Below are 27,555 nucleotides of genomic sequence, written 5' to 3' on the forward strand. Positions count from 1 at the left end.
ACCGATTTTGACCAAAATCTAATCAGCGCTAGCCATCACCCGAACGAATCAAGTGGTGTAATTTGACATTGGTAGCTTCTTCCGTTCTCGAGTTATCGTGCCTACAAACAAACACACAAACACACACACACACAAACAAACAGAGGACGGAAGTCATCAATATACTTATGAAATCTTTAGATTTCGTAAGTAACAAGAGGGTGTCAGGTGGTAGCCTGACAGGTATGACAAAAATCATGCAAATAACATCACTGTCACCCTGACCTTTGACGTATTTAGTCAAAAAAACATTGACAGCCTCACTTTTGTCCTTCGGAATCCTCTGGTAAAGTTTGACAAGAATAGCTGAAACCGTTCATGAGTTATCGCACTCACATACATGCATACATCCATACATACGAGACAGGTTTGTTCCAAATTGAAAATTTTTGTCGTAACAAACAAACAGACAGAATAACACATGTGATCAACCAATATACTGTACTTGAAAAATCTTGGATTTTGCAAGTAACAAAGAAGAAAGGGGTCATGCATAACACGATGCTTGCAACATCCAAATAAACAATAGTTGATATGGAAACAGCAATTTGGTAATTTGGAAAATTTGACCTATTTTAAGTGGTTTACATGATGGAATATTGTGTGTAACAAATTTGGTTGATGCGTTTTCTCATTGCAGCCTAATAAGTGTTTTCCAAGTTTTGGATGTCATTTTCCTTGACCTTTGACCAGATTTTATATACATATACTATACTTCCGTACAAATAAGCTGTTTATGTTTCAATCTGATGTCTTGAAAAATTCCTGAGATTTGACAATAATAAAATCACAAAAAAAACACCTCATTTGATTATAATCTATAATGGGAGTGAAATTGTTGTCATGGACACCGTTTTCTCATGCCACGTGGGATTTTTCGCGATGCCACCAACCAAGATGAGCATCACCTGATTTAAAACAAAGGAATTATGTTTTGCACCCTCTCTGCTTGAAAATCCTCAGATATTTATGTCAGTCACAACTTTAAGTGATTAAATAATTATACTCGTATTCCCAAGATATAAGGGTTCGAAAGGGTGTAACATGGTCTGTAGGGTCTTAGGAGTTTTAGGTGTCTTGTTGGTCTTCTGGTTCCAAAGGGTCTCATGGGCGAGTAGGGTCTAAGGGTTATAATAGTGTATTTGGGTTCTAAAGGGTCTTTATGGGTCTAAGTGTCTGAACAGGGTCTTATGGGTCTTCGGGGTGGGGGTTGGTCTAAGGGTCGTAACTGGGTTTTGTAGGAGTCTGGAGGATCTTCAGGTGTAAGCATTCTAATGGGTTCTACATGGTTATATAGGGTTAGGGTTGTATAAGGTTTTTGGGGTCTTTATAGGGTCAAAGGGTTCTAACGGTGTTTATGTGGTCTATCAGCTCTTCAGGGGTCTTATGGTTCCCAATGGGGTCTTAAGGGTCTAAAGGGTATGAAGGTCTTCAGGTGTCCCAGAGGGGTATCAAGGGTCTTAAAAGGTCCAAAAGGTCTAAAATGGTTTAAAGCCGTCTCAAAGGTCTCAATGCTTTCAAAGTCGAATGTCTAAAAGGTATGTTCCAATTGTCCGAAATTAATAGATGCAATCAAGGTCCAATAACAAGTAATTAACAGACGTACTCACGTTCAAACAGTACGTAATTAATCGGCATACTCACATGGGTCGACCAAGGCTTCATCTTGACGAGGGTTCACCATCCACCCGTGTTTTTTGTTTTATTCACACATATCAAGTGAATTGGTTAACAATTGATGATTTATGTTACCTTGACCTTTGACCTATTGACGTCATAAACAAAAGGCTTCCAGCTTGTCATTACCTCCACCATCCATCCTATCCATCCATCAGGACCTCACTCTCTGCAGAGCGTTTGTGCTGCCTAAGCAGTCTCCTTGGCTGTTGGGCACAATCCTGGACAGGTCACCACTCTGACACAGATTACCTTCCTCTACCAGGTGGTGAAGTTTCATGAAGATGAGAGTAAAACTGCAACCTGCAGGCAATTGACATACAAATAAACAGACAAATAGAATAACAGACCACACCAACCAATACATTTGTGAATCATCTTCGCAAGTAACAAGCACACACGGGTGAATACGTGTAACCTCCACCTCCGGTGGCGGAGGTAATATTCATGCTTCATAGCATTAGTATGCCTTGTGTTGGCTTAATGGTTAGAGTGGTGGGCTTGGGATCCTATGATCTTGAGTTCAAACCCCACTCGGCTGTTGAATTAATACCAGGTGGGGTTGACTCTGCCTGTCATCCTTCCGAGGTCAGCAGAATGAGTGCCAGCTTGCTGGTATACTGTGTCGGAGTGGCGACCTGTCCAGGATTGTGTCCAATAGCCAAGGAGTCTGCTTTGGCAGCACCAACACTGCTCAGAGTATGGTCCCAATGGATGGATGGATAACATTCGTGTCCAGATGAGAGGTTATTATTTGTGCCACATTTGTAATATGTAATACATTGGAGATTCATGAATCTCAGTGGCAAACTTGCCCAGACATGTTGTTTTTAACTTTTTCTATCTGTTTCTCTGTAAACATGATTTCTCAAAAAGTTGTGGATGGATTCGGACGAAATTTGGTGGACATTTTGGGTGTGTCACAAGGACGAAATGAGTAGATTTTGGTGAAAATCTGGATCCGGATATTTTAATTTAAGCGATTCTTCACCATTGAGAGATAGGGCCAAAAAGGAAATCTACATATCAACATAATCTCAGAGTTGTGGATGGATTTGGACGATTTGGATTATTCTTCACCATCGAGTGATGAGACTAAAAACGATATAAAACACGATATCTCAAAAAGTTATGGACTGATTCGGACGAAACTTGATTGCACACGTTGGGGTGGATGACAAGGACACGTTGGGGGTATATGGGGTGTATGACAAGGACGAATCGATTCGATTTTGGTGAAGATCCGAATCCGAATACGAGAATTATTTTTAAATATCAAAGTGATTCTTCGCCATTGAGAGAAAGGGCGAAAAACTAAACACAGCATGATCCCTCGACAAGTTTTAGACAGATTCGCATGAAACTTGGTGGATGAGTTGGTAGGTGACAAGAACAAGATGATGAGATTTCAGAGGTCTGGATCCAGATCCGGCCTATCAGTGGGATACAGAGCATAAACTGTTCAGCCTTGCAGAGGTATGCACTCTCCTGAGTGCTGTTCTAGTTTGTTTGTGTTATTTGTTTATTTTGATTCCCTTCTTTGTTCATTTTCCATTGAGAATGTTGGGGGCAACATTGCAGAGTCTCCCGCTTCCTGTGAAATGCACTCCTTTTCGGTGCTATTAATATCCATTTCATTTGATGGATTCCATTCTCACCCTCTTTCCTTGTCTCCCACCAGGATGTGCTGTCCATGTTGGGTGATGGGCAGGCCCCAGCAAGCTACAGTGCCGAAGACTTTGGTGACATCACAATGTTCACGCCATTCACCGAATAAGTCTTCTATCTCCCTTATCCACCTCCCCCCCCCCCATTTTTACACACATTTTATTCATCTCTCATCATGTACATTCTTCAACATCGTTGTTTTAATTATTGCTATTATTGTTATTATTATTATTATTTTTGTTGTTGTTACTTGTGTCCTTTTTGTTGAGATAAGCCGCTTCGATGTAAATGTGACAGTTCACCACCGATCAAACTCTGGTCGGAATCCTGAGCCTACATACCCAACAGCTGATTGATAATAGCTGCTGGCATACCACTTCATTGGTGATGTAACCATATTTGTAATTTGGGCAGCTTGACGTCATTAACCGAGTTCTTATTTGGGTTTTCCCCTCTTCCCAATCCACCCCTACCTCTGCGCCACCTGTGCCCGTCACCAATTGCTGCCTTGTTCGGTTGACGTGATGTGTCGGTGCATCACGTGCGCTGTTCTAATGCGTGCGATTTTGTAAAATAATAGTTGTACAGAAATAATGTGCCTTGTCTTTGCTGTAGTTTTGTAGAATGAAAACAATTCATTTTTTCGGTATTTCTCTTCTTCTTAAAAAAAAAAAAAAAGTTAGCCTATGCATCTCATCAGTGATTTTTGATGATTATTTGTAATATGATTTTACTGTTATATACCAATGCACTTGCCTTATTCCCTGTTGAGTTTCACTCAATCTTGGGGTTCGCCAAAAAAATCTTCTTTCGTGTGCAGTTGGCATGGACTTCTCAAATCAAATCCTCCATTTTAATATTTTTCTTTTTTAACGGCCATCATAAGCCCATCTTTCTTGTGGGGTCGGCCAGGGGAAGCTTGGCCCGAGTCTTCATGAACAGGCTGGCCAGGCCTGACATTCATCGAGTCTGGGCATGAGTTTGGCATTTCCCATGGTCCTGGCGATAGCTCGCCTACTCTTCGCGAAGGACACTATGGGATATTTAACATCCACCAACGAATGCTGGCAGACGGGACACACCATTTAACGTTCGTCCGAGGGACAGCACACACTTTGATGAATCGACTTGCCTGTGAAACACCGGACTGACAGTTTATTATTGGCTCAGCGATCGAACCCAGGCTAGACAGCTTAGAGGAGAGTGTGCATACCTCTAGGCCATCCTATCAGCCCGAATACTCCATTTTAATACTTTGTTATAAGAATGCAATTGGAATGTGTTGATTTCCACTCGTCCGACTCAAACTAAGCGAATTGAAAACCAACCAGGATAGAATCCCACAGGTTTGAGCTGGTTGTAACTGATTGTTTTGTAGAACATACCTCATCCCATTATGATCTTTGCAACAATTGATCTATCTTCGTTTACTATACTCAATGGCCCTTGCAATCTCTCCCCTCCCCCCCCCTTCCTGTGCTGTTTTTATTCGCGTTTTTGAAAAGTACCCGAATTTTTGTATAACTGTGCCTTCCGCTGGAAATACAAACTCATTTAAAGTGGTTCATCTGTTGTTTTTGGTTTTTTTGTCTTTCTTGTTCTGAAATGTGAAACTGGGAGAACTGTTCCATTTCTCTCATGGATATTTGTGGATAAACTCCCACCCCAGCCCCACCCTTTCTCCCCAATCTATGCTGCATCATATGCTGCCTCCTCCCTCCTTTACTCCGTTTCTTCCTATTTCCCTCCCACCCTCGCTTCGTCCATCTCCTTTTTATCCCCCCCTTCCTTCCCTCCTTCCTCGACCCTGGCAATCCGCTTTCCCACAACGTACGATCCACCCACTCCATGATCGCTGCTCAGTTCTCAGCTCGGATCGACAGGACTTTGGGTACGACGCCGTGATTCGCTTACAAAAGCAGACATCGCTTGAACGTCAAGGTTTGAGGACCATCATTGGAGATGCCAGCAAGGGAGCGCTGGGTTGTCCGCTTGCGTAATGCAGTTTGTCAATGCTCTCGACGTCGACATGATGGAAAAGACCGTCCGCTTGGGCCGCACTGACATTACAAATGATTTACCCGACGACCTCCTCCCTCCCTTCTCTGCTGTCTATCCCTAGCATCCTGGTGCCGCTAAAGAACAAGATAACTGTAAGTGGGAGCGATAGCAAGAATCGTACTTTAATCGTTTGTCTTGCTTGTGCGTTCACCATATTCGAAGACCGATGTTTCATTTATTCTTGTTTTATGTAACAGCCCAGGTTGTACGTCAGTCGGCAGAGTACGTCACATCCATTTCAAATATCAGGCGTCATTGGTGTGACATTGATCTCGTCTTATTGACTGCTTTTATTGAGCTTCCTTTTTTCTTGTTTGCGTTCTTCCGCTCCTCTACTCTCCCTCTTCCACTCCCACTCCTCCACTCCCACTTCTTCACTACACCCTCCCCCTCCACTCCAACTCCTCCCATACCCCTACCTCCTGTGCCCCTCCTGCCCCCATCCTTCTCCCCAATCCTTCTTACACCCCCCCACTCTTCTCTTTTTTCCCCACGACTCCCCCATCATTCTTTCTTCACCCTTCTCTCCTCCCCAATCATCCTCCCCTCCCTCTCCCCACCTGTGCAACCTTCCTCTTGCACATCAGATTCACTCCGAGATATTTCATCGATACTTTCATCTGTACGAGGACCTCCATCTCACCATGCATGTGCAAGAAACTTTACTTTCATTTAAGTGAATACAGGAGAGGAGGAAGCCAACGCTGACTTGAAAACAACGGTAACTGCACAATGGAACCAGACGGCACGACAAGGGAAAGTCCTTCTGTACGAGACCTCTTCTGGCTCATCTGCTGGCCCCCACTGCCAAGCAGCATTGTCTCAAAACTTGCTTTCTCACCAACACCACCCAGCTACCATCTTGTAGGGGATGAGACCGGTTCTCGGTGGACACTTCAGCTCAATGACCATGCTGCTTGGCCACTGGCTCAAATGCATGCAGATGCCAGTGGACCTGCTACCAACCTCACACCACACCTGTCCATATCGACCTCGATCAATCCGAGCAACACCGTCACCGAAGTGTTCCCAACTCGGACCCGGCGAGGGAACCGAATTGCTTGCATGCTGGTCCGCACACCGATGCCAAGCTCGCGGTACACCTTGCTTTTCTCGCATGGGAACGCTGTCGACCTGGGACATATGCGTGGGTTTTACAGCGAGCTTGCTGTGCACCTTGCCTGCGACATTTTCTCGTACGACTACTCTGGTTATGGTGCAAGTGCAGGAAAGCCCAGCGAACGTAACCTGTATGCGGACATTGATGCGGCCTTTCAAGCACTGCGAGTGCGGTAAATTGTTCGTCTGCATTATATCTGTGTCTGTTTTCTTCACCTTCACGTCTCAAAATTTTCTCAAGCATTTCTTTCCTCCACTGTGCACATCTGTCTCCACAGCTACGGTGTTTCTCCGGACCGTGTGATACTTTATGGACAGAGCATCGGCACCGTCCCGACTGTGGATCTGGCTGCACGTTATGAGTGTGCTGCTGTGGTGCTGCACTCACCACTCGCCTCAGGCCTTCGGGTGCTTTTTCCTTCACTCGCCCGCACATACTGCTTTGACCCTTTCCCAAGGTCTGTTCTTCCCTTCTTTTTTCTTCATTTTTATTTATATGGTCATACCTTCTTTGCTTCTTATTCACCGTCAAGGCTTGGCATGTTGATGTAAGCAGAGTGTGAGAGAGCTGAAAGTAAGCTGTACAAGCTTGGTGCTGACCCTTTCATATTACCAGACATTGTGCAGTTTGTAGTACAATCAAAACAAGAAAAAGAGCAGAGTTTGCAGATCCTCGCCAGGACTTGTTTCGTGTGGTGTATTTTATTTGGCGTTTTTCTGCTGGTGTGGTGCGTAATTAATAAGAGACATAATTAGAACTGCCACTTTATAACTGCTGGCAGTGATGACCGGTTCAGCCATTTGAGAGAAGATTTTTGAAGGTTTTGTTAACAAAACACAATATGAATGACGTGACCGATGATGTCATCCAAAAAATATCTGGTGGCCATTTTATCCCTCGACGACCCTCAAAAATTTTCATACTGATCAGACGTTGCGTTCTAAATATGCAATTATGACGTCATAACGAAGGCACCTATGAAATCATAAAAATCACATTCCCCATGAGGAGTATTTGCCATGTGCCAAGTTTTAATTTTTTCCTTGGTGTGGTTTCACAGATACAGAGGTCCAAATTTTTTCCGTTTATCCAACATGGCTGCCACACCACCTGACCTTTGATGTCATTATCATTGAAACATTCTACATGACTAGTTACACCAACAGTGAAAATTTCGTCTGAATCCGACAAGCGGTTGCGGAGAAAAACATGAAAGTTCTGTGTGGACAAACAAACAAACATATATACAAGTGGACCGAAATGCAATACCCTCTCCTTCGGCGAGGGTAACTAGAAAGCATCTGAAAATGCAAAGAACGTCCGCTTTGTATTCAGACTTCTTCCGTATGCTAAACGGTACCTTTTTTAAATTTATATACAATGTCAAGGCTCGTATGAGAGCAAACACACAGAATGTACAAGGGGAGCAGGAGACAAGAGGGACAAGAGAGGGAATCACAAAACTGGGGAATAGACACAGGAGGAGATCTGTGGAAGGGAGAGGGATGGGGCGGGGAACACAGGGTAAACAAGAGGGACACTACAGGGAGTTTCAGGAAAGAAAGCGGGGAATATGAAGGAGGTGGGTTTGGGGTGGATTAGCGGGGGAAGAAAAGACCATGGTTTTGGATGGGGGAAGATAAGAGATGGTGGTGAACAGCTATTTTGAAGACCTGGAGGGAATAGTGGGATTGAAGAGAGTGTGGAAGTTTGTTCCAAAGGCAGGAAAAAAAAAGACTGAAAGAATGAAGGTGAGCAGTGATTCTTGATTTTGGTAGTTTTGCCAGAAGGGTTTGCTGGCGGACCTTGAGCACACTGCGGAAATAAGGGGGGACAGATATCAGATAGGGCAGGGGGGCGAGGCCAGAGAGGAGACGGTAGAAGACAGAAAGGCCACCAACCTGCCTGTGGTGAGTGAGTGGGAGACCCAAAGACTCAGCCTCATCACAAGAGATACCAATGATCTTAAATGCCTTGGTTTCCACAGCATGAAGCCGAGAAAGGTGAGAGTTGGGAGCACCAGCCCAGAGGGGAGAGCAGTACTCCATCAGGCTGTGGATGAAAGCTTTGTATGTGGTCAGTAGCTCAGGTGTGCCAAGAAAGGACTTTGCACGACTGAAGATTCCCAATCGGCGACTGGCCAGCTTGGAGATGTGGCTTTCCCAGGAAAGGTCATGGCAGACAGTGAGGCCCAAAAGTTTGAATGAGAGGACTTCTTCAAGAGGATTGTTGAGAACATTGATGGGTGGGGGGAGGGGGGTGGTTGCCAGACCGTCCTTTCGGAGAGACATCGTGAGTGTGAGATTTGTCAGGATTGAAAGACATGTTCCACGTGTTGGACCAGTTTGTGATTTTATTCAGATCTGCAGAGAGTGAAGAGGCTGCTGATTGCTGATCTTCGGGATGACAGATGGTACAGCAGAGGGTGGAGTCATCAGCAAAGAGATAAAGAGGATTTTCCAGAGAGTCAGAGAGATCATTGATAAAAACCAGAAAAAGAACAGGGCCCAGAACGCTACCTTGAGGAACTCCAGCCTGGACAGGAAGAGGGGATGAAAGAACTCCATTTAGGGCCACACGGTGACTGTGACAGGAGAGGAAGTCTGCGAGCCATGAGTGGAGATGGCCTTGAATACCATGGGAAGAGGGTTTGGTGAGCAGGGTGGGGTGCCACACTGTCTTGAAAGCACGCGATATGTCTACGGATATGGCTGTGATTTCATGTCCGGCATTGAGGAGCTCTGTCCGTTGTTGGGAGAGCAGAAGCAGCATATCCAGGGTAGAGTGACCTGGTCTGAAACCAAATTGATGATCGGAAATCAAACCGTTGGAGAAGAGGAAGGATTTAATATCTGAAGCGATGATGGATTCCATAACCTTGCTGATGATTGGGAGAAGGCTGATTGGGCTGTAGTTACAGGGATCTGTTGTTGCACATTTTTTATGCAGAGCAGTAATGTTTGCTGATTTCCAAGCAGATGACAGATGACCTTGAGCAAATGAGAGGGTGAATAAAACAGAGTGTGATGCAAGAGCAGAGGAGCAGGTTTTTAGGACACGTGGGCTGATGCCGTCTGGACCGGTTGCAGAATCTGAGTCGAGGTTTGACAGCAAACTCTCCACCTTGTCAGGAGAAAAGGACACAGAGTCCAGGGACAGCTGGGTGCGACTGGGTAAGGTGGGTACAGAAAGTGATGGATTTCAGACACAAGATTTAGAAGCAAAGAAGGAGTTTAAGCATTCAGCCTTTTCACATGCAGGGTCAGCTGAGCTGCCATTTGAGGTAAGTGGGGGAGATGGAAAGGGAACATCCACCAGAAACAGATTTAACTAGATGACACCTGGATCTTGAGGAGGGAGAGAGGTTTTGAAAGTTCAGATTTGAGCTTAGAAAGATGTTGTTTTGTGGCTCTCCTGAGGGTAGATACACACTTGGTCAGAACTTTGTGGAGGGAACTGAGATTACCCTCAGTTGGGTTTGCTTTCCATGAGGCAAAGGTGAGTTGTTTCAGGACAACTGCCTTGCCACAAACCTTTTGACCTTTGACCTTTCTACCAAATTCTTAATTTCTCTTCTCCATAATAATAATAACAATAACAATAAAGCTTTGTTGAAAATCTGAAGACACAAGCTCAAATGGTAAAAAAAAAAAAAAGTTATGGCACCCACACACACACGTGATTGCAAACCCCCATGTCCCACTGCATGGGGAACGGGCTAATGAGTTGCCTTTCATCATTGACTCTTGTTCCTTTCTGCATTTGTCCTGGGAAGTGCTAAAGTTACTGTGCAGTTGTTCTCCTCAACCTCCTCTTTTCCTTCCGATATGTTCAACCCATCTTTTTCAGCATTGAAAAAATGGGGAAGGTGCTTTGCCCGGTGCTCGTCATCCACGGCACTGAAGATGACGTGGTGGATTTCTCTCATGCCGTCGCCATGTATCACCGTTGCCGACATGCTGTTCATCCTTTGTGGCTCGATGGCGCCGGACACAACGATATAGTCCTGCACGCAGCCTACCTCGACAGGCTGAAGCGCTTTCTCGCTCATGAAATTGGCCGGGACTAGGTGTTGGAACTCGACCTCTGTTTCGAACTAATATTTCAGATTCACACCCCCAATTGCCTCTCACCCCCCCCCCAACCCCAACTAGCCAAGGTCAATATAAACAAGATATTTTGATTCATGGATAGCTCAGAGTGAGTCAATATGACTTGCAATGCTGAAAATTTGTTTCAAAGAATTCTTATCTTTTCCATCTGGAACTTCTTCTTTTTCTTCTTCTTGGAAGGGTATAAAAACTTCGTGTCCGCAACAAATGTCTTTTCAAACCTCCGAGGCTCCAACTCTAGGACTTCCTCTCCAAGGGGATCACTGATGAGGAGGTTGACGGAGCTGAAACGTTGTCAGTACGAGGAAGAGCATGCAGGTTACAGTGGAAGAAGCATTTTAAGTGGTTGGGGAGGGTGGGATGGATGGGGTGGTTAAAGACATTGTGGAGGAACAAAGTCTGGGCCGCATCAGTACCACCAGGGGCACGACTCGAAGAACTTGCAATTTGGGAGGGAAGAAATAGAGGATGCTGTCGGGAATAATGTTTTGGGGGTTTGAATCGACAGCAAAGGACGTTGTTTTGAAATCGCAAATAATGTTCTTGGATGGCCGTTTGTCAATAAAACTGTCACTAACGTCCACGACTCAAGAGTGAACGAATCTCTTAATGCTTTGTATCATGATTCATTCTCAGATGTTCTCATCTCGTTATTTTTGGTCGTGGTGATGAGCTTTTTCAATTGATGAATTAATTACTTTGTCTACCTTGTGTTGTTGAAAGGATGTGGCATCACCATGGTTCAGTTGACTTGCCTCTTCCATTGAACAGCAGACACAAATATCTGAATAAATTAAACAAACCTGTCTTGGTTGACTCATAGCCATGGCTGTTATTGTCATGTCCCCGTGGATTGCTTGGGTATGATTTGATGAACAATGGTCACGTGTGTGTGTGTGTGTGTGTGTGTGTGTGTGTGTGTGTGTGTGTGTGTGTGTGTGTGTGTGTGTGTGTGTGTGTGTGTGTGTGTGTGCCTACAATTCATGGTTGGATATCACAGTGCTCTCAGTTTCTTTCACACACACACACACACACACACACACACACACACACACACACACACACACACACACACACACACACACACACACACACACACACACACACACACACACACACACACACCAGGAATTTCGACGCAGGAGGACGCCATGTGGCACATCAACACGAGAAGAGGGCAAGACCCCTTTGCTCTCGTCACCCACCCAGTTCACTCACTGGTGGGATGGTGTCGGAGGTCGTGTACTCGTCTTTGACCCGTCCAGCCTGGCTGGATTTAACTTCGAGTATAAAAGGGTCACACCCCCTGTGCGTCACACACGTGGTCTTGCATCCTGCGGAGGGAGGTTAAGCCGGGTATCCAACCTGTTCACATACCCTGAAGGGCATCAAAGGTCTTATACCGGTGCCTTTCGGTTTGAGTGTGAGCAGACATCGTGACAAAACGTGGTGGGTGGTGCAGCGTCGCCGTTCAGCCACGGAAACTGTCACCACTTGTGTGGGTGCCCTCGAAGACTACGGTGTGCCGAAGTAACCGAATATGTCGTGGTAAAAGGGCTGTTTAATCACGTGGTCGGGCTCAAGAGGATTGATGTTTATCGGAGGAACCGGTGGGAGGCGAAGAGGGCGAGCCCGCCGGGAGGCGGCATGATGCGAGTCACGTGGTGCTGCCTGGTAACGTTCCGCAACATGCACTGTCTCCTGGTCGATAGGGGACGCACCTTGTTCGCCCAAAGCTAAGGCAACCGAACTACCTCGTTACAGCTCTTCGAGCAGTCAATCTGCGCCCTTGAAATATCAACGATCTCACTTTCAGCTCCTCTTCACACTTCAGTTCACTTTCGTCCTCAGTGCCTCCCATCGCGGCAGCACAGTTGCACCTGTTATGAACCGAGTTTACCTGGCAGCACGACTGCACTGAAACGATGCGTTTGGGGGAAGAAAAAAAAAAAAGTTCGTGGGGCGGGTGTTGGGATTAGACCGTGAAGAGGAAGAAGAGTGAGACGATATTATGGAAGAGGAAGACCCGCGGCACGTTGTGGCACGTAATGGGCGTGATGCACATCCGTGTGCTGGGTTGAGTGAAGTCTCGTGCTGAGGAAGAGTGCGGAAGGTGTAGTTTTTGTTGCCACTTCGCTGATTGAAAGGGTAAGACGACGACGACGAGGTGGGAGGGAATAGGAGTGGCTCGATGGGCATCTATGGGCAGGAGCGCCATCGGGCTGGGTGAGGTTCCACCGGGAGTGGTGAACACCGAAAAGAGTGGCGGCTGACGGGGATTTACCGTTAGACGGGCGGACATTGGTGCCGGGACTCGCTCTTGGCGAGTTGTTTTAACGAGCTGTGGTGTTCTGCAGTCGTGCATGGAAGCCAAGGTACAGTTCCGTGGCCTGTTAGACGCACGGCCGGGAAAACTGTCCCTGAGTTGCCGCATGGGGCGAGGTTCGAGGTCGTTCAGGTGGTGGAACCACCTGAGCAGCCACCGAATAGTGATGGTAGTGGTTTGTCAATCGCTGTGTACAGTATCTTGTTTTCCTCACTGAGGGACAGTGTAGATGCCGATGGTGCGACATTTACATGTTGTGAGGTGATCAGAGAGAGGGGAATTATTTGCTAAGAGTGAAATGACCGAATCCCCCCAACGTCCTTTTTGTTTACTCGTGTTTGGGCCCCCTGGGGGTCTCGTCTACGGGTTCGACTGTGCTTATCCCGGTTTCGAGCCTGCTCGGCACTCCGCTTTACTTGCTGCGTCACCTCCTGTAAAGGGTCCCTTGTGCACCCCCTCTCCACCTCCCATATCTGCGTGCCCACCTCCCCTCATCTCCTCTTCTGTGGGGCCCAGCTCCTCACCCCCCCCCCTCCCCGCTGTGTGGCGCTCAGCCCCTCACCCCTTCCCCCCCCCACTGTGTGGCGCTCAGCCCCTCACCCCTTCCCCCACTGTGTGGCGTCCAGTCCCTCATCCTCCCCCCAGCTGTGTGGCGCCCAGCCCCTCACACACATCCCCGCCCCAGCTGTGTGGCGCCCAGCCCCTCACACACACATCCCCGCCCCGCAGTGTGGCGTCCAGCTCCTCACCCCTTCCCCCGCTGTGTGGTGCCAAGCCCCTCACCCACCTCCCCCCCGCTGTGTGGTGCCAAGCCCCTCACCCACCTCCCCCCCCCCCGCTGTGTGGTGCCAAGCCCCTCACCCACCTCCCCCCGCTGTGTGGTGCCAAGCCCCTCACCCACCTCCCCCCGCTGTGTGGTGCCAAGCCCCTCACCCACCTCCCCCCCCGCTGTGTGGCGCCCAGCCCCTCACCCCTACCCCCCGCTGTGTGGCGCCCAGCCCCTCACCCCTACCCCCACTGTGTGGCGCCCAGCCCCTCACCCCTACCCCCCACTGTGTGGCGCTCAGCCCCTCACCCCTTCCCCCCACTGTGTGGCGCTCAGCCCCTCACCCCTTCCCCCCCACTGTGTGGCGTCCAGTCCCTCATCCTCCCCCCCAGCTGTGTGGCGCCCAGCCCCTCACACACATCCCCGCCCCAGCTGTGTGGCGCCCAGCCCCTCACACACACATCCCCGCCCCCGCAGTGTGGCGTCCAGCTCCTCACCCCTTCCCCCCGCTGTGTGGTGCCAAGCCCCTCACCCACCTCCCCCCCGCTGTGTGGTGCCAAGCCCCTCACCCACCTCCCCCCGCTGTGTGGTGCCAAGCCCCTCACCCACCTCCCCCCGCTGTGTGGTGCCAAGCTCCTCACCCACCTCCCCCCGCTGTGTGGTGCCAAGCCCCTCACCCACCTCCCCCCGCTGTGTGGTGCCAAGCCCCTCACCCACCTCCCCCCGCTGTGTGGCGCCCAGCCCCTCACCCCTACCCCCCCGCTGTGTGGCGCCCAGCCCCTCACCCCTACCCCCCACTGTGTGGCGCCCAGCCCCTCACCCCTACCCCCCACTGTGTGGCGCCCAGCCCCTCACCCCTACCCCCCACTGTGTGGCGCCCAGCCCCTCACCCCTACCCCCACTGTGTGGCGCCCAGCCCCTCACCCCTACCCCCACTGTGTGGCGCCCAGCCCCTCAACCCCTCCCCCCATGCTGTGTGGAACCCAGCCCCTCCCCCTTCCCCCTCCCCACTCTGTGGAGCCCAGCTTCTCACCCCCTCCCTCTCACCACTGTGTGGAGCCCAGCTTCTCACCCCTCCCTCTCCCCGCTGTGTGGCACCCAGCCCCTCACATCCCCCACCCTGCTGTGTGGCGCCCAGCTTCTCACACCCCTCACCCCCCAGCTGTGTGGCGCCCAGCCCCTCACCCCCCAGCTGTGTGGCGCCCAGCCCCTCACCCCCCCAGCTGTGTGGCGCCCAGCCCCTCACCCCCCAGCTGTGTGACGCCCAGCCCCTCGCCCCCCAGCTGTGTGACGCCCAGCCCCTGACCCCCCCCCAGCTGTGTGGCGCCCAGCCCCTCACCCCCCAGCTGTGTGGCGCCCAGCCCCTCACCCCCCCAGCTGTGTGGCGCCCAGCCCCTCACCCCCCAGCTGTGTGGCGCCCAGCCCCTCACCCCCCAGCTGTGTGGCGCCCAGCCCTCACCCCCCAGCTGTGTGGCGCCCAGCCCCTCACCCCCCAGCTGTGTGGCGCCCAGCCCCTCACCCCCCAGCTGTGTGGCGCTCAGCCCTCACCTCCTCCCCCCGCTGTGTGGCGCCAAGCCCCTCACCTCCTCCCCCCGCTGTGTGGCGCCAAGCCCCTCACCTCCTCCCCCCCCGCTGTGTGGCGCCAAGCCCCTCACCTCCTCCCCCCGCTGTGTGGCGCCAAGCCCCTCACCTCCTCCCCCCCCCCGCTGTGTGGCGCCAAGCCCCTCACCCACCTCCCCTCCCCACTGTGTGGCGCCCAGCATCTCACACATGGTCTCGCCCTCTCTGCTCCTCCCTTCCTCCTCTGCCTCATTTTGCCCCTTCCCTCCCTCTGCCACCCCATCTAATCCCCCCTCTCTCCCTCCTCTGTCGTCTCGCTCCTCTCCCTCCCTCGTCCGCCCCGTCTCGTCACCTCACTTCCTTCTCCCTGATTGTTCTGAACCTTGTTCTGCACTTTCAATGAAGAACTCAATTCGTCACTGTACTTTGCTCTTTCACATCCCAATCCCAACCCCTTTGGTGTGACTTCCCTTGTGCTCCCACTTCTTGTTTGTTTGTGTGTTGTACCATCCTGACTGTGCCGACTCAATTTACATCCCTCCTCCCTCTTCCTCGTATGTGTAGTCTGGTCAGTTAGAGGCGGAAATCACGGCTGGAATAGTATTTGTCATCTTGCTCAATACTGACCCCGGTTTTGTGGACTTTATGAAAACGTGTGATGACAGCGAAAAATTAATCGCAATTTCCACAAGCTGATGTTTTCCAACGTGGTCACCATCCATGAATCCAATCGCATACTTTCGCATGTAGGATGCCAATTTTGTTTTCCTCCCCTGTGTTTTTCTGGGTGAAGGAGATCAATGGAATTTTTATTTTTTTAAAGTCGGATTAACAGTTATTCATGTTCTTTGATTCCATGCCAATGTGGTGGCATTGTGCTGAAGAACTACATTTAGACATGCATGTCATTTCAACAGGAACTATTGTTTGTTTGTTTCAGATGCAGAAAGAATAGGAAATCCAGAGGTATTGATTGAGATGTCTGCACAATTTCGTGTGTCATGGTATAGACTGGAAGCATTTGTTAGTGGAAAATGTATATTTTGATTTGAATCCATTCGCTGGAAAGTCTGCTGTTTCTCTTGATGGACAATAATCCAGTCTCTGATCACCGCCTGAGGTGGGAAAGGAACTTCAGAGCAGAAAATGTGAATGGCGAAGTTTCATTTCAGGATCACAGAAATTGTCGATGTGCATACACCGGTTCATGGAATCTCAAAAGGATTGAGAGTACACGTCGGGAACATGAAGAATAACCCCCAAACACAAGTGGTGACAGAACTGGTGGCCACCTTCCAAGTTCTCAAGTTTTCAGCTCTATTTTTGACTGGAAAACTGCTTTTTTGTGTGGTCCAGTCTGTCACGCCAAGCATAGATCCACATGGTCAATGGTCCAGTCTACCATCAGTAGTAAAATCTATCCTATTATCAATAGCTCCTCTGTCTTCACACAAGAACAGTCAGGAGAATTGCCAATTGCTGAGAGTATCTATTAAGGAGGTGAGGAAGGGCTTTTCCAGAAGATCCAGGTTGGAGTGGAGGAAGTAAAGGAACAGCAAGGTAATCTAAGAGTAGATAAGGCTCCGGGTCCAGATAATATGCACCTGAGAGTATTGAGGGAGGTGACTGGGCAGGTAAGCTACATGTTAACAGATATTTTCAATAGCTCATTGGAGTCGGGACAGGTACCGGAGGATTGGAGAGCAGCAAGTGTAGCACCACTATTTAAGAAAGGATCCAGAGAAGAATTGGGAAACTATAGACCTGTTGGTTTGACTTCAGTTTGAGGAAGGTGTTGGAGACATTAATTAGGAACCAGATGAGGAACCATTTAAACAAATACAAACTAATTAAAGGGAGTCAGCATGGGTTTACCAAAAGTAGTTCCTGTTTAAGAAATCTTTTAGAGTTCGATGAAGCAGTGTCTGATTGGGTTGATGAGGGAAAGGCAGTGGACATCGTATATCTAGACTTTAAGAAGGCATTTGATGAGGTACCACATCGGAGGTTGTTAGCCAAAGTGAGGTCTTGTGGAGTGGCTGGTCAGATAGCTAATTGGATTGCAAACTGGCTTAGTGGTAGGAACCAAAGAGTGGCTGTGTGTGGGAGGATGTCTTGCTGGGAGGATATACGTAGTGGGGTATCTCAGGGATCAGTACTCGGACCATTACTCTTCAATATTTACATCAACGATTTGGATAATAGGGTAAAGAGTAAGCTTTCCAAATTTGCGGATGACCTAAAGCTTGGAGGTGAGGTGGATAGAGGAGGGGGTGGTGATCAGATCTAGGAAAGTATTGATACTTGCAGAGATTTGGCAAAAGATTGGCAGGTGGAATTTAAACTTTGCAAGTGTAAGGTGTTGGGGATGGGAAAGAACAATGAAAATAGAGATTACAGGATGCAAGGGGTAATTTTGGAGCGTGTCACACAGGAGAAGGATCTGGGGGTGGTAATAGATATGGGAGGTAAGCAGGAAGCACAGTGCCAGGCAGCTATTGGTAAGGCCTAAGTCTCATTTGCCACGGCGGTCGTGGGGTCTCCGAAATCTACGGCCACGAGCAATTGTACGGCAGCTGCAGTATTTCCACGGTCACATAATGTAGCGGTCACATGTTTTTTTTATTTTTCGGGGAGCCGCACGGTGTATTTATAAATTGTGGAGACCGAAAATGTGGGGGTGCCGTACGGTCTTTGATTTGATGTCGCACGGTGACCTTAAGGGGGCTCTGCAGTGGCCATATAATTTAAGGCAGACGCAAGGTAGCCTCAAGGTGCCCGCAAGGCAACCGCAGGGGGCCCTAAGGCGAACATGCGGCCAGACGGACAGAAACGAGTGGGTTCATTTTTTTTTTTTTTTTTTTTTTTTTTCGGCTTGTCGAATTGCTACGGCGACCGTAGAAATGAAAAAAGTTATAACTCCGCGTTATAATTCCACGGCGACCCCTACAGCCTGTAAAAAAATAGCCAAACGACATAGGGCCACCCTGAGGCCACCGCAGAAACTCTGCGGTGGCCGCACGTTTCTGTCAATTCAGAGGGCGTACGGCCACCATATTCTCACCGTAGAGCAAATGTGACTTAAGCCGAAAGCAAATAGGGTTTTCGGTTGTATTCGGAGGGGGATAAATAATAAATCAAAAGAGGTGGTGTTAACATTGTACAGGAATTTAGTGAGGGCCACATCTAGAATATTGTGTGCAGTTCTGGAAGGGCATAGATGTCACAGGGTTCAGCGCAGGGCAACTAGATTGATTCCGGGCCTAACTAGACTCAGCTATGAGGAGCAGCTGAAGGAGACAGGGCTTTATACACGAGAAAGGAGGCGGTTACGAGGAGATATGATAGAGATGTTTAAGATAATGAAAGGCAGAGATAAAATAAGTGCAGATGAATTATTCAACAGAGTAGATGGTGATAGAAACAGGGGTCACAGCTTGAGAGTAATGAAGAGGAGAGTTACAATGGCAGTAAGGCAGGTGTCACGTACACCTGCATCACTCAGAGAGTAGGTAATGCATGGAATGGCCTCCCTGGAAAGGTAGTGGCAGCAGAAAAAGTAGATAAGTTTAAATAAGAAAGTTGATAGGTACTTGGAAGTTAAGGAGATAGAGGGGTATGAGGGTGTTGACAAGACTTTTAGATAGTTTGGGTATTGATGGAGTGCTATTGGTGGGGGTCTTGTTCAGTGGGGTTATGTGGTTGATGTGTGTTTTTAACCAGGCCCATGCCCCCTCTGTGAGGGGAAGAAAAAGAATTGCAACAAAAAAAATATATACAAAATTTGTTTTTTCTTTCATCAATTCAAAACTTTTTCTTTTTGCATTTTCTTTCTTGAATTTTGGGTTGGTGTGGTGTTCGTGCAGACATGATGGGCTGAATGGCCTCCACCTGTGTTGGATTTCCTTGTCTTAATGTGCACAAGACCACCTGAGCAATGATGCGGCCAATCAACAACTACAAGTTCAATTGAATGGTACTCCTTTTATCCTTTTGAATTCCTTTTATCAGCACACCGACCGACCTTGGTATTAAGTTGGACAGGGCCCTCACTTTCTGTAACTATGCTGAAGATGTGGTTGGAAAAACGGCAGCAAGGGTCAACCTACTAAGGAAACTCGCAGGCCATGACCAGGGAGCAGATTGCATAACCCCATGCTTCACACTGGCATTGGTGCATGCTCCAGCTGAGTTTTGTGTTGTTGCTTGGGGTTGAAGCATGCACACAAGGAAAGTGGATGTCCAGCTCAATGGCTGCCTGAGACCTGCACCCACCCACCACCGACGAGGTCCGTCTAAAAAGTAACTGGACTGAGCCTGCTGTGTGCTCCACTTGCACAACTTGAATGAACGGGTTGCATCAGTCTTTCGCAACATTCCAGCAAATATATATATATATATATATATATATATATATATATATATATATATATATATATATATATATATATATATATATATATATACACATGTTTGGTCATGGTTGACTGTGCTCACTGTGTGATTTATTTTTATTTTTTTATTTTTTTATTTTTTTTTTTTCAGGACGTGCTTTACACGTTGTCTAGTCTGAGTCGTTGCGCGATGAGACGTGAGCAGAGAGCCAATCTGAAGTTTCTTGCCAAGCTTGGCAAAACGCCTTCCAAATTCTTCGCAATGCTGCAGCAAGTCTGCAGGGAAGAAACGATGTCACGTACACCTGCATTTTAATGGCACAAGAGGTTCAAAGGGACGGGAGGAGGTTGAAGACTATTCACGATCTGGAAGACCTTCAACGAGCTGAACGGCGGACAACATCGAGCGTGTGAAGCAGATGATGTGCGCAGGTCGTCGACTCGTGGTGCGGGTGATTGCTGAAGAACTTTCCATCAACAAGGACACTTGTCTGGAGCATCATCACTGAAAATCTCGAAATGCGCAAGGTGTGCGCAAAGATGGTCCCTCGCTGTTGTCTGTGGACCAGAAACAGCAAAGTCACTGTCTAGACATAACGAGTGCCTTGAGGACGATCCAGACCTGCTCAGGAGAGTCATTACTGGTGATGAATCGTGGATATTCGAATACGATCCTGTGACCAAATGTCAGAGTCGTCAGTGTGAAAGTCCAGCATCACCAAGACCAACGAAAGTAAGGATGTCGAAGTCGAAGGTCAAGGTGATGCTCTTTGCGTTTTTTTGATATTAAGGGCATCGTCCACTTCAAGTTTCTACCACAGGGTCAAACGGTGAATCAATACGTGTACAAGGGGATCTTCCGGCACCTCATGAGATCAGTTCGGGACAAGAGAAGGGATCTGTGGGAGAACAACGCCTGGGTGCTCCACCATGACAACGCCCCTGCTCACAGTTTCTGGCGGAGGGAACGTGCCAACTCTGGAGCAACCCCCGTATTCGCCAGACTTGGCCCCTTGTGATTTATTTTTTTTCCTATTCCCAAAGCTCAAAGGGGTGATCAAGGGGACCCGATTTCCTGATGTGGAGGCCGTCAAAGGGGCAGTGACGACGGAGCTCCGAAGGATTCCAGAAGAAGCCTTCCGGGAGTGCATTGAAGCATGGAAGAGGATGGACAAGTGTGTGAGATTGGAGGGAAACAATTTTGAAGGGGCCAAGCTGTAATTTCAATATATTTTTTTGGAATAACATTTCTGTGAAGTCAGTCCCGTTACTTTTTAGACGGACCTCGTACCTCTCCTCACTGGCATCCCACCTCAGCTTCTCCAACGAGAATCAGCAACTAGACATGCTGCACTTAAAACTTTTGATTGAAGTTCATCCCATTTACAAGATGCGTGAACCACTGCAAGCTCAACGGTTCAAGAGTCTGAAACCTTTCAGCAAGGCAGCCCAGTCTTGTATCAAGGCTGACCGCTCAGAGAGCGGACAACAGTGGCTCTTCTCAGAGTGGAAAAGAAGGCAATCCGAGGGCAGAGTGCAGCATCTGCCACCCATTTCCACTTTTCCACATGGCTGCAGGCTTCCAAGAAAGGAGTGGTGCTGCCTGAACAGACTGTGTACAAGCATTGGATGGTTTATGGCTTGCATGTATACGTGGAACCTGGTGAGCACAGCAAGCTGTGATTGTGTGGAGCCCCAAATTGCAGAATACTTGGTGGAAGAGTGTCCCATCCTCCATTTGGTAGGAGGTTGGAACGCTCTTGCACAGCTTCATCAGCAGGCCCAAAAATGGTTGAGGGTTGAGATATGCTGGGCTTACATCTTGAAAGATTGATGATCGGACCACATGAAAGAAGGAGCTGAAGAAGAGGTGATGGTGGCATTGTTTACCACGTTCAGTCAGAAATTTCTATACCTCCAAACTGGAAACTATTGCTTTCAAAAGGAGAAAACAAGGCAAATTTACCTCGATTGTATAGAGTGCACAGGGTCATTAATGATTGATAAGCAGTGAGCAGTGTATTGTTTGATTCAGAATTATGAAAACTTCCATGCTTTGTCCAATTTGTGAAAGGTTTGACATTGCAAAAAGAAGTCGCAGCCACAAAATTTGTTGGTGCTTTTGTATCGCAAAGCAGATTGTGAATAGTTTCATTCCCTGAGGTATGAGAAAGCAAGTCTCAAAATACCTGCGAAGAAGCAACCTCCAACAGAAGATGGCTGTAGTTTACACCGTCAATGTTGCATATATCAGCAGCGGACATAGCGAGAGGCTGTCTTTGGCATGCAAGAGCTTTTTGATCCTTCAAAGTTTGGTTACAAGAAAAACCCCAGTTGGGGTATCCATAAGGCCAAAGTTGATGGACCAACCTGCCGCTGCCCCAGAGCTGTTGAATGATGTCGTGTGCTGTTGCTCAACGAACTCCTGTGATTCCAGTGCGTTTGTCTCGAACGAACAACCCTGCACCAGTGTCCAATCGATGCATTGGATAACTCCACTGCATGTTAAAATCCTCAAACATATGCAGTGCTATATGGAAGCGAGTCTGACAATGAATCGGAGGATTCGTTGTTTGAGAGTTCTAAATGGACGCTCAGCTGCAGTGATCTTCACTGTTTTGTTTTTTTAGAGGGGGGCCACTTTTGCCGATAAGACATCGGTGTAAGAGCTGCCACATCACCTGCAGGACTCCATAATGGCTGTTACTTGGCCCCGCCTCCACCTTCTCTTCGTTGTGGTTAACTCGGCTACAAGTGTAATTGTTTGAATACTGCAACCATATCCTGATGTAGTTATGTTATTTTATGCTTCACATTGGAACACTCATTTGGAACCATTGGGTCAATTTGATAAATTTATGGCGGATTATGATGGGGCGTTTTCACATTTGTGTATTATCGGCTGCACGTTGGGGGGGCCGCACTTTCGACCACCAGTGGCTCGCTCCATGCAACTAACAACGGGTCAGCTGTATTTAATAGTGTAAAAATCTTATTCAGTAGTTTCATCGTGTTGACCCTGAAAATATAGGTTAAGGCACCAAAATTGTCCGAGGACCTCGGTGCGAGAGAAAGTGATTGAAGAGAGTTGGATTTGGAGATGGTGGCCATGTTTGAAAATGGTTGTGTATGCAAATTGCCATTAGTTTTCATTAACTCCACAAACCTGAGATTATTTTAGATATGATAAGATGATGTTGTTCTGGCCCCTTGGTCCTCAAACTAAGGCCTTTTTTTCACCCCATGCTGCAAGGCTAGTGGTGATTGGAATTGTCACCACACCAATTGCCTTAGTATTTGTACCTCTCTCCAGTCATGGCACTTCAGCAACGGAATTTTATGAATAAATGTGCCTCCCTCAATCTGTAAACTTTCCGACCCAGGTTTCTCCCAATGGCAAATCATCCCTTTTGGATTTGGTTATTACAAACTTCCTCACTCATGTCTTGTGCTCTTCCTCTGCTTCAGTTGGTTCATCTGATCATGTGCTTGTTGGTCAACATCTCTGGCTATTCGGAGAGCTGTTTCAGCGCTGGCGAGTCTAGCAGTTCACTCGGGCAGACTGGCATGGACTGCAAGGCACCGTCTCACTTCAACACTGGTCTCCTGTATAATCTGCTGCCCCTGATATTGACTTGGCTTTGGAATTATTCCACAGCAACCTGCTCTCTCGTGCACAGCTCCATCCGATCTCTTCTTCAGCGATCATGCCCATCCCTCCCATGGTCCACTGAATGTTGTGGTGCAGCAGTTGCCTTGAAACAATTTGCAATCTCTTCTTCATCTTTAATGGCCCCCATTATCCCATCTTTATTGTGGGATCGGTCAGGGGAAGCTTGGCCTGAGTCCACGCATTGGCTGACCAGGCCTGACATTCGACTACTTATAACAGGAGTTTGGCATTTGGCCAAGGTGCTGGTGATAACTCACCTTCTCTTCGCAAATAACGCAATGGGATATATTTTTTTAACATCCACCAACGAATGATTACAGATGGGACACCAGTTTAACATCCATCCCAGGGACGGCATACACATTGATGAATCTCCCTTCTATGAAAAATCAGAATGACAGTCTATCGATGGGTCGGGGATCGAACCCAGGCTGGACAGCTTGGAGGTGAGAGTACGTACCTCTCAGCCCAATTTGCATTCTCTTCCTGGAAGGCAAACCCAACCAAAGACATTCTCAGATCATTCTTCAAAGCCCGCAACAAGTGTGTCTATTCTCAGAAGCGACAGAAAACTTCTGCCCAACACCAAGAATGAACTTTCAAACTTGTCTCCTTCCTCGAAAAGCTGGTGTCATCTTGTTAAGCCTGCCTGGAATATTCTCCCCTCCATCCCTTGCCACATTTCAAATGACACTACAGCAGACTGCTCGTGAGAACACCGAATGCATCAATTGTTTTGTTTCCAAATATTGTCCCCAATTCCCTTGCTCCATGTACCCACCCTATCCAGGTGCACCGAGACTGTGTTCTTTACACCTGTAAAGATGAAGTTTCTTGCAACCCTCGACTTTGATTCTGCATCTGGACCAGACGGCATCAGCGCACGTTTTGTTGAAATGTCTTCTGCTCCTGCACATCCTCATTCTTCTGTTCACCCATTTGCTATCATTTGCTCCAGATCATCTTGCATCTGTTTGGAAGTCAGCAAACCTTACCACATTACATAACAATGGTGCAAAAACGGATCCCCTTAACTACGGACCTCGCGGCTTGATTCCAATCAAAATGGTTATGACTGTCATCACAGTTGGCATAAAATTGTTCCTTTTCTCCAACGTCCTCATCTCGGATCGATTCGGTTTCAGAACCGGATCTCCACCCGAGACATGCTGCTTCTATTCTCCCAACAATGGATGGAGAAACTCATTGTCACGAGATCAGGGCCGTCTCTCTGGACATATCTCAAGCATTCAGCAGTCTGGCATCCTGCTTTGCTCTTCTAAATATTTTCTGATATCCATGGCCAACTACACTTTAGGGTTACTGACGTGTGGTTCTCAACGGAACCCTTTCATCTCTTCTCCCTGTTGAGACTGGGGTACCCCAAGGCAGTGTTCTGGTCCCTATAAAATTACTAATCTTCATCAATGATCTCCCTGACTCTCTTGGAAAATTACTTATCTCTTTGCTGATGACTTCACCCTCTGCCACAAAAAAATCTCACTCGCTGTCTTTCTCTTAAAGGACCATCTAGCGAACCCTCCCATCCACTTTCTTCACCATCTTCTTGAAGTCAAGCCACTCAAATCTTTGGGCCTCACCATCAGCCCTGATCTTCAATGGGAAAACCATATTTCAAACGTGGCCTCCAAAGCCAGTCAGCGACTGGGCATCCTCAGTCAAGCAAAGTCCTTCCTTGGCACACCTGAATTCTTATTCATGTACAAGGCCTTCATCTGCAGCTTTATGGAACACTGCTCTCCCTTCTTGGCTGGTGCCCTGTCTCGTACCTTTCTCAGCTTGATGCAGTAGAAACCAAAGCCTTCAAAATCATTGGAATCTCCCGTGCTGAAGTGGAGTTTTTCGGCCTTTCACTTTCACACTGCAGACAGGATGGTCGTCTGGCTTCTATGGCCTCCTCTCTGGTCTTACACCCTCTGTTCCCCCCCTCCCTCAACCCCAACCTCCTTGCACCCACCCCAAGGGGGCTGCATTTTTGACAGCAACGCTGCTCATCTTCATTCATTCGGTCCTCTCTCTCTTGCCTGTGGAACCAACTTCTGCAGTTCCTTGAATCTCATTCTTCCTGTCAGGTATTCAAGACAGGTGTTCATCCTCATCCGTCCTGTCCAGCTCGTGCACCCTTCCATTGTCCTCATTCTTCCCCATATCCATTATTTCCCCAAGTCTTTCTCTATTTTGTTCCTCATCCCTGCTGTTGGTCCCCCCCCCACCCTAAATTTCTCCTGGTCCTTTTGTTCTCTCCTCATCTGCTGTTTGTTCTCGCTCCTCCATGAGCCTCAACATTGTTTACAAAGAAAAGGTGACTGGGATCCGGAAATGCATCCATCATGGATTGATTCCTTTGTCCATTGGGTGGCGGGTGTGGTGTGGTGTGGTGTTTTGTTTGTTAATTTATTTTTTGACCAGCATTGTTATTTAGAAGAGATTAAACATTTAAAGTTCGTAAGAATATGGCTGCTGTTTATCTCCTTGCATTTGATACATCGGGTTATTTGTTGTATCTTGTTTTTAATTTGGAAACCACCAAGGCTTGTTCACTGCATGGCCATTTAATTGTGCTCTTTACATTATTATCGAGATTCGAGAACACTGAGATGTTCCAACACACTGAATGGTGCACGTCCATTCATGCCAATTTCCAGCACCGTTTATTTGGCTGTGCAAGCTTTTTGATTATTCATTTTCATCATTGTAACTCAGTTCTAGGTTCTCTTGCTTTCAAAATTTTGCCTTCCTTCCCTGTTCTTGCCCGCATTGACCACTCCACAGTAGTTTTGTGCTTGGTTGCCTTGGGTTTGTTAATGATTCTGGCGGTAGATGATGAGTTCATTACCCTCGCCGAAGGAGAGGGCATTGCGTTTGGGTCTGTCTGTTTGTCTCTGTCCGCACAGAACTTTCGTGGGTTTTTTTTGGGGAGGGGGGGGGGGGGTCCGCCACTGCTTGTTGGATTGAGACAAAATTTTCACCATTGGTGCAATGACTCATGTGGAATGTTTTGATTATGACGTCATAGGTCATGTGGTGTGGCAGCCATGTTGGAAAAACGGAAAATCATTGGACCTCTGTCTGAAACCACACCGAGGAAAACAAAATTGAAACTTGGCATAAAGCCAGTACTCCTCATGTGGAATGAGTGATTTCATGATGTCATAATTGCATGTGTAGAATGCTACATCCGATCAGTATGAAAATTTTTGAAGGTCATCTTGAGATAAAATGGTCCACAAATAAATTTTTGATGTCATCAATCACATGATTCGGTAGCCATATTTTTTTTTTGTTTGTTTGTTTTGTAAACCTTCAAAAATCTTCTCTGAAATGGCTGAACAGATTTAGGCAAAACTTTACACACATGATCACCTATCCACAAGGAACCAAAGGTTCACAAACATGACATCATAGGTCCCATGGTTTGGCAGCCTTATTGGATTTACCCTAAAACATGTTTAAATAAATAAATAAACCAATGTCACCCTCAGGGTGACCCGTATCTTGCCAAAAGGTGACCACGTGTGACTTCTTTAAGGTCACACTGAGGTGAACAGAACTGCTATCCACCAGGAGCGACTCCTTGAGGAATATCTGCCTACGAGAGATTCCGATGAGAATCGTTCTACAGAGTAACCATGAAAAATATGCGTTTGCCTCTTAACGTCACCAAATGACGTCATAATGTCTCAAGCTTGACATATCTCGAAAGCACTCATCGAGGTGTTCAATTTGAGGTACTACATGATATGGTTCCTAAAATTTGAAAATTTGACCTTGGGGTCAAATATGTTTGACCTTAGGTGCTAACCATGAAGGTCAAGGCCAATCACCACCAAAAATTAATCGGCTGAGCGCCAGACCATGAACTATATTCCCATGAAGTTGGAAGACGATCCGATCAAAATTACTCAAAAAATAAGGGTTTCGTCGACTCCCCTGATTTGCAACAAAGTGACCTTGACCTTCAAAATTTTATGCGCTGAAAGGGACCCCTCTAGGCCTCTGATATGCGAAGTTACAAAAATTTCCAATGATAACTGTGTTCTGCAGAATTTTTTATACGTGATTACAAACAAACAAACCAAAAAAAAATTAATTAAAAAAAAAAAAAACATACAAGCTGACCAACATATCTTGCAAAAAC

At 47.5% G+C, this 27,555-nt stretch overlaps 3 protein-coding genes across 11 annotated transcripts in view; all 3 read left to right on the top strand.

Annotated features, from left to right (window-relative positions):
* LOC147021962 (aryl hydrocarbon receptor nuclear translocator 2-like) overlaps nt 1-4,949 on the top strand; it is a 150,956-nt gene extending 146,007 nt beyond the window's left edge. For all 4 annotated transcript variants that reach the window (XM_085892451.1, XM_085892450.1, XM_085892448.1 and 1 more), the window contains one exon: nt 3,398-4,949. In XM_085892451.1, the coding sequence (XP_085748577.1) occupies nt 3,398-3,493 (96 nt within the window). In that variant the 3' untranslated portion in view covers nt 3,494-4,949. The remainder of the gene's footprint in view (nt 1-3,397) is intronic.
* Nucleotides 4,950-5,077: 128 nt separating this feature from the next.
* On the top strand, nt 5,078-11,484 carry LOC147021964 (alpha/beta hydrolase domain-containing protein 17B-like). The gene is made up of 4 exons (XM_085892452.1): nt 5,078-5,537; nt 6,033-6,737; nt 6,843-7,022; nt 10,415-11,484. Exons 2-4 carry the CDS (start codon nt 6,178-6,180, stop codon nt 10,632-10,634), a joined length of 960 nt encoding a protein of 319 aa, XP_085748578.1. The 5' UTR covers nt 5,078-5,537; nt 6,033-6,177; the 3' UTR covers nt 10,635-11,484.
* A 947-nt stretch (nt 11,485-12,431) lies between these two features.
* Nucleotides 12,432-27,555, top strand: part of LOC147021965 (cytoplasmic polyadenylation element-binding protein 1-like) — a 98,197-nt gene continuing 83,073 nt past the window's right edge. The window contains exon 1 of one of the 6 annotated variants that reach the window (XR_015061023.1): nt 12,432-12,718. Coding sequence is in view for 4 of the 6 variants with exons in the window: in XM_085892457.1 (XP_085748583.1) it covers nt 12,689-12,718 (30 nt within the window). In the remaining 2 variants the exon portion in view is untranslated. Of the gene's footprint in view, nt 12,826-12,879; nt 13,053-27,555 lie in introns of those variants that run through there. The other 5 variants (XM_085892457.1, XM_085892453.1, XM_085892454.1 and 2 more) reach the window with 5 other exon arrangements.

This window comes from Eptatretus burgeri, chromosome 8 (genome assembly GCF_056783735.1).
Source record: "Eptatretus burgeri isolate ZD-2024b chromosome 8, Ebu_testis_v1, whole genome shotgun sequence".
NCBI classification, from domain to species: Eukaryota; Metazoa; Chordata; class Myxini; order Myxiniformes; family Myxinidae; genus Eptatretus; species Eptatretus burgeri.